This window comes from Chiloscyllium plagiosum, chromosome 39 (genome assembly GCF_004010195.1).
Source record: "Chiloscyllium plagiosum isolate BGI_BamShark_2017 chromosome 39, ASM401019v2, whole genome shotgun sequence".
In the NCBI taxonomy this organism is placed as follows: Eukaryota; Metazoa; Chordata; class Chondrichthyes; order Orectolobiformes; family Hemiscylliidae; genus Chiloscyllium; species Chiloscyllium plagiosum.
Window position 1 is genome coordinate 3,901,775 of NC_057748.1, and position 7,373 is coordinate 3,909,147.

Here is a 7,373-nt window from a genome sequence, read left to right on the forward strand (position 1 = left end):
ACCTATCGCATTTCCAACGCCCCTCCCCCAAGTCCCTCCTCCCTACCTTTTATCTTAGCCTGCTGGACACACTTTCCTCATTCCTGAAGAAGGGCTTATGCCCGAAACGTCGATTCTCCTGCTCCTTGGATGCTGCCTGACCTGCTGCGCTTTTCCAGCAACACAATTTCAGCTCTGATCTCCAGCATCTGCAGACCTCACTTTCTCCTATTGGGTAATTACATCAGTTAGTGAGATTACGTTCTGTATTTGAGTTGATATGATGTTTGGGAAACACCCCGAAGCAGAATTAGAAGAATTCATCAATATCTTCAACAATTATCAACCCTCCCTTAAACTTAAAGTCACAGCACACATGGAAGATGTTAACTTCCTAGGTACCACTGTATTGAAATTGACACTGGACAATAGGAGTATGTTAGCAAAACAACTGGTACACACTCCTCCGCACAAAATATCATCACCCTAAAAATGTCTTCCACAGAATGATGAGGTCTCAGTTAGTGTGCTTGCTGCACATATGCATGAAGTGAGGATATTTTAACCAGGCAGAGACTACATTTTTACTGCATCTCAGATCTCAATCGCAGATTTAAACTTAACAATTGACAATGTTCATTGCAATAGCATCTGCTACATCCTTCCAACTCAAAGGTGTTTGTATTTAGGTGGCACGGTGGCTCAGTGGTTAACATTACTGCCTCACAGTGCCAGGGACCCGGGTTTGATTCCAGCCTCGGGCGACTTGTCTATGTGGAGTTTGCACATTCTCCTTGTGTCTGCGTGGGTTACATCTGGATACTCCGGTTTCCTCCCACAGTCCAAAGATATGTGGTTTAGAGTGGATTGGCCATGGGAAATTGCCCATAGTGTGTAGGTTAAGTGAGTTCACCATGGAAAATACAGGGGCAGAGTAGAGGGGTGGATCTGGGTTGGATGATGTTCAGAGGGTCAGTGTGGACTCAATGGGTTGAATGGCCTCCTTCCACAGTGAAGGGATTCAGTGATTTCTAAATTGTCCATTATATCCAGGAATGTGCACAGTAGGTGGATTGGCCGTGGTAAATACAAGGTTACGGAAATAGGGTAGGGGGCTGAGTCTGGGTGGGATGATCTATGGAGGGTTGGCACAGACTCAGTGGGCTGAATGGCCTCTTTCTGCCCTGTAGCTCCCAATTGCTTGTGTGCTTAAGATGGAGACTCCATGCTCAACTGCAAGAATTCAGTCCTTCAGTGATTTCAATTTTTCCCAGCTCCCTCTGGAGTGATAAATGTTAGCTGGAATGGACGTCCTTCACTTTTTGATGGTTTGAGTCAGGATCCTGGCTGGGATTCCTTCATTTCCTGCCTTACCCTGGGGTAAATGAGGGTCCCCACTGTCAGGTGGAGGGTGTCTCTGCGTCTGCTTGGTTTCTGGCTGCTCTGTGGAAAAGCCAGACACTGAGTTCGGGTGAGATTCATCGAGTTGCGCCCTGAGAGGCAGCAGTTTAGCATTGAGTGGGGGCTGGATAAACATGGGTTATTTTCTTTGGAACTGAGATGTTGAGGAGGGAGGAATCTGACTGATATGTGCTAGATGGAGAAAGTGAGGTCTGCAGATGCTGGAGATCAGAGTCGAGAGTGTGTTGCTGGAAAAGCACAGCAGGTCAGGCAGCATCCAAGGAGCAGGATGCTCTTAGCTACCTTCTCCCCAGCCCCACAACCCTCCCATTTATCTCTCCACCCCCAAGGCTCCTAGCCTCATTACTGATGAAGGGTCTGGCCCGAAACGTCGATTCCCCTGCTCCTCGGATTCTGCCTGACCTGCTGTGCTTTCCAGCACCACTCTAATCTAGACTATTGGGTAATAACATCAGTTAGTGATATTACGTTCTGTACTTGAGTTGATATGATGTTTGGGAAACACCCCGAAGCAGAATTAGAAGAATTCATCAATATCTTCACCAATTATCAACACTCCCTTAAACTTAAAGTCACAACGCACACGGAAGATGTTAACTTCCTAGGTACCACTGTATTGAAATTGACACTGGACAAAAGGAGTATGTTAGCAATCAAAAATCTGAGCAAAACAACTCATACACAGTCCTCCGCACAAAATATCAACTGAGATGGTGCTAGTGTCCCTACATCTGGGCCAAGAGGCCTGGATTCAAATCTCACTTGTCCCAGAGGCATGTAATAACATCTCTGAACAGATCAATCGGAAAATATCGAATGAGGGGGTATAATTTTAAAGTGAAGGGCTGGAGGATTATAGGAAAAATGTTTTTCGCCCTGTAGGTGGCGGAGATATAGAATGTGCTGTCTGGGAGGGGAGGGGAGGTGAGGTAGGTACGTGGATGAGCACTTGACTATCATAATATTCAAGGCCATGGGTCTAGTGTGGGAAAGTGGGATCACTTTTAAAAGTATCAGCTCAGCTCAATGAGCCAAAGGGGCTCAGCTTTATTTTAATTCCTTAATGGATGTGAGCATCACTAGCTGGGCCAACATTTATTGTGTATTCCTAGTAGCCCAGAGGGTAGTTGAGAATCAACCCCATTGTCGTGGGTTCGGAATCACATGTAGGTCAGACAGGGTAAGGATTAAAGATTTCCTTCCCTAAAGGGAACCATGTGGGTGTTTCCCCGACAATCATTTCATGCTCACCATTAGAATCTTGTTTCCGGATTATTAATGAACCCAAACTCCACCATCTGCCATGGTGGGGTTCGAACCCAGATCCACAGGACATTACTTGGGTCTCTGGATTAATAGTACAGCGATTATGCCCCCTTGTTTTCCAATCAATCTGTTCAGAGATGTTCTTACATGCCTCTGGAGCAGGTGAGATTTGAATCCAGACCTCCTGGCCCAGACATAGGGACTCTAGGCCTGTGCCCGAAACGTCGAATCTCCTGTTCCCTGGATGCTGCCTGACCTGCTGTGCTGTTCCAGCAATAAAGTTTCAACTTTGATCTCCAGCATCTGCAGACCTCACTTTCTCCTCCATAGGGACTCTACCACCATGTCACAAGAGCCCCTTTATGAGCACTTGTTAGTGACCCTTCAACTAAGGGGAATAGTTGCTTCCTATCCACCCTGTCTGTGCCCCTCATGGTCTTGTACATCCCAGTCAGGTCACTAGGCCATCGCCCATATTTGAAGCATGTCCCTAAATCTGGTGTCGGTAATAGTGTCCGATTGGATTTAGGATTGGGTTGGGGAGGAACTCCTTCACCCAGAGGGTTGTGAATCTGTGGAATTCTCTGCCCGGTGAAGCAGTTGAGGCTATCTCGTTGAATGTTTTTTAGATAGGTAGATTTTTGAACAGTAAAGGAAGTAAGGGTTATGGTGAGAGGGCGGGTAAGTGGGATTGAGTCCATGAAAAGACCAGCCATGATCTTAATAACTGGTGGAGCAGGCTAGATGGGCCAAATGGCCTGCTCCTGCTCCTATTGCTTATGTTCTTATGACTCTCAATTCAGAAATAAAACTCCAAAAGACTTGAATCTTTTTTGTGGTTTCTTCTCATCTTTAAAATAGACAATGGGGAAGCGGTCGGTTAGAAGCAATCGGGACTACCTCACCTGGACTGGAGGAACCCTGAAGCATTACCTGAGCACCACCAACCTCGCTGTTCCCCCCAAAACTGAGATCCCTGATTGGCTGGGACAGGGCAAAGACTCGCTGCGCATTGATGAGGGCACAAGGCACACGCGGTACCCGTCCCAGCAGCGGGTATGGTCCAGTACGGTACTGACACCTCCCTCAGGGCAGCCCGCTCTCTCCCTCGATGTCCTGACCCATTCAAAATGAGCGAGGAGGGTCTAGCACTTGAAGTTGACTTCGGACCTTTTGAGGGAAACCTGGCCACGCGACTAGCTGAATTTTTTTTTATTTTAAGAAGTAATGTGGGGTGAACAGAGCAGAATTAGGAGGAGCTGAAGGGCTGAAGGATTTCCCCAACAGCAAGAACAACAAAAACAAAACCCTCTCCCTCACGCCAGGTGTTTTCACTCGTGTAGAATAGGAACCTGGAGGCGGCAAGGACTCAGGATCCAAGCCCTCCCTCGCCGTTAGTAGCCTCATTTCTCAGCTGACTGTCATTTCTGCGTCTATTCTAAAAGCTGAGGGGCTTCATTCACAAAAGTCGCGGTGAAGCATTCTGGGGTTGGCAGGATGAGAAATGGAGCTAACACCTCTCCCAACTGACAGAAAAGTTTGAATACACGTGCAGAGAGCAGCTTCTTCCCCGCTGTTATCCAACTTTTGAAAGGACCTCTTAGATGTTAATGTTGATCTCTCTCTGCATCTTTTCGGCAACTGTAACATTACATCCTGCACTCTGTTCTGTTCCCTCGATGCACTTGTACAGCATGATCTGCCTGTAAAGCACTTTCCCCTGTACCTCGGTACACGTGACAGTAATAAATCAAATCAATTGGTCATAACCAAAGCCAAATACAGAAAAAGGTCCAGAAACAGTGTAGGACCAGAACTCTGTCCGTCAAGATCAATAGCTCCATTTATCATCAGTCCATCACCGATTGTTTCCTCAATGGTGAAGTAGTGCCATCTGGTAGCTATCAGACAATGCAACTTGAAGTGTCAACCTAATCATTGTCCTTTTAACCGTTGCCACCTCCGTTTACTTAGACATTAGCAAAACAGCTTTTCCACAATTCAGATGACTCGGACCATGGCTGCAGTCTGAGAGTCAGCTAGCTAATGAAGACTTTTCAAAGTTAGTCTTTGCTCATGGAGCTGCTGATCTGACCTAAGATTTTGCTTTGGCCTTAACACCCTGTGCCCATGTCTTCCCTGGATAAATCCCTGTGTAGATTGGGTTGAAACCATCGACAGTATCATTCCACCTCATGTCCAGTCTGCCCTCTGTATGACCTGTGTATAAACCACATCTTGAGAATTACACCTGCCCATATAACCTCATCCACTCTATAACTCACCTCTCTGTATACCACACCTCTACATTACATAATTCCCCTTGTGGTGCAGTACTTTGTACTTATGTTACCAGTCTAGAAATCCAGTGGTCTGGACAAATGATCTAAAGGTATGAAGTTCAAATCCTGTAACAGCCTCTAGGTGATTTGAACCCAAACAATTTTTCTGTGTGTGGAATGAATTGCCAGAGGGAGTGATAGATGCAGATACGGTTACAACATTTAAAATACGTTTGGATAGATATTGGAACAGGGAAGGTTTAGAGGGATATGGACCAACTGCAGGCAAATGGGATTAACCTGGTTTGGGAAACTTGGTCAGCTTGGACGAGTTGGACTAAATGCCTGTTTCCATGCTATATGACTCAAAAAGAAATTAAATACAATCTGGAATTAAAATTTTGATGTTGGTAATGGCATCCATTTGGATTATCCTCAAAAGCCCCAGCTGATTTACTTCAATCCTTCTGGCAGAGGAAATCTGCCATTCTTAACTGGTCTGGCCGATATGTGACTCCACACCCACAGTGATGCCATTATTCTGAAATGCCCCATCATGCCTCTCAGTTGCAACTATTAGGTAACATTCCATCACCTTCAAAAGGTAGTGCCTGTGACATCCATATCCAACATTCAGGAAAGGTACATAACATGGTCCTCTGAGTGAGTATTTTTGGGAGAGAATGGGAGGAATTTGGGGAAAGGATAGGGTCGCATGATACCATTTTAATTGAGTTCACGCTGAGATGCACAGGAGCCAATGTTGTATCAGGGCGTAGAGCTCCTCACTAGGACTTGGGCAGCACTGATGTAAATTGGGGCCAGTTAGCTCAACTGGCTGGATGGCTGGCTTGGAGGGATGCCAATAACAGGGTTTCAATTCCAGTGAGAGAGGTCATAACCTACCTTCTCCACCTCGCCTCAGTTAACCTCTCCACCAGTCCTCCCTCTCTCTCTCTCTAATGAGAGAGCAACCCTCTGAGTCGAGGGGAAGTATCAACATAATTACCTTAATCCTCTACGATTTGTCACATTACAGTTTCATGGGATTAAGAGACATGAGCATTGAAGGCCAACAGAAGGTCAAAGTTCATCTAATCCACTCTCTCCACCATCCTGCTCATCACATGTATGGAATCATTGATTAGTCTCTATAGATGAGGCATTAGGTGAGGAAAATGGGTCGTGAGAGAGATGTTTGGGAGCCTCCAACAACTTTGGGGTGGCACGGTGACTCAGTGGTTAGCACTGCTGCCTCACAGCGTCAGGGACCTGGGTTTGATTCCAGCCTCGGGTGACTGTATGTGTGGAGTTTGCACATTCTCTCAGTGTCTGTGTGGGTTTCCTCCCTCAGTCCAAAGATGTGCAGGTTAGGTGGATTGGCCATGCTAAATTGTGCATAGTGTTCACAAATTCCAGCCTCGGGTGACTGTATGTGTGGAGTTTGCACATTCTGTCAGTGTCTGTGTGGGTTTCCTCCCTCAGTCCAAAGATGTGCAGGTTAGGTGGATTGGCCATGCTAAATTGTGCATAGTGTTCACAATTTAGGTTAAGTGCATTAGTCAGGGGTAAAAATAGATCAATAGGGGTCTGGGTGGGTTACTCTTTGGAGGGCCTGTGTGGAGTTGTTGGTCCGAAGGGCCTGTTTCCATACTGTAGGGATTCTATACAACTCCAAACCTCAACCGACTCTTCACAACTAATGGGAATACCTTCCCTAAGGGAACAGTGGGTGGACCTCCAGCACAGCGGTTCAAGAAGGCAGCTCACCACCACCTTCTCATTGGGCAACAAGGGATGGGCAATAAATGCTGGCCCAGCAACGACACCCATGTCCCACGAGTGAGTAACAAAAATTACGACTAACCAAAGAAATGCTGATCATTGTTCAGTTCCCCTTCCGCATCAAACAATGAGTGGAATTTATATAGAGCATTCAATGCAGTAAAACCCTTCCAATGTGCTCTATAGCAGGGTCATCAAACAACATTTGAGGCTGCAGTAGAGGAGGTTGGTGGACCAAAGTTTGGTCCCTGATGTAGAGTTTAAGGAGGAGAGCGAGGTTTAGGGAGGGAATTCCAGACTTAGTGCCGTATTGCAGTCTCCAGCAGTGAGATGAAGGGAGTGTGTAGGAGGTGGTGTTGTGGGAGAACAAAGACCCCAAAGGATTCTGCAGATTGAGGTGGGTCAGACAAAACTGAGGAAATGGATAACTTTGAACACGAGAAGGAGGATTTCAAATCTAAATTTCAAGTAAAAAGTCAGAAGGCATTATAGACCATTGGGAACAGGGGATGACCAGTGAAAGAGATGTGTAAATCAGAATACAAGCTTTATGAAAATTACTGTCCTTAAAGATTACAGGTGTGGCCTTTGTGGATTTATGAGTTAACGTACTCTCAGTGCATTGCATAATTTTGGATT

General features: G+C 46.1%; 1 protein-coding gene across 1 annotated transcript in view; it reads left to right on the forward strand.

The window, feature by feature from the left end:
- Positions 1-6,284, forward strand: part of LOC122542124 (insulin-like growth factor II) — a 26,689-nt gene extending 20,405 nt beyond the window's left edge. The window contains exon 4 of the mRNA XM_043679520.1: positions 3,529-6,284. Coding sequence (XP_043535455.1) covers positions 3,529-3,801 — 273 coding nt within the window. The 3' untranslated portion in view covers positions 3,802-6,284. The remainder of the gene's footprint in view (positions 1-3,528) is intronic.
- Positions 6,285-7,373: the final 1,089 nt, after the last annotated feature.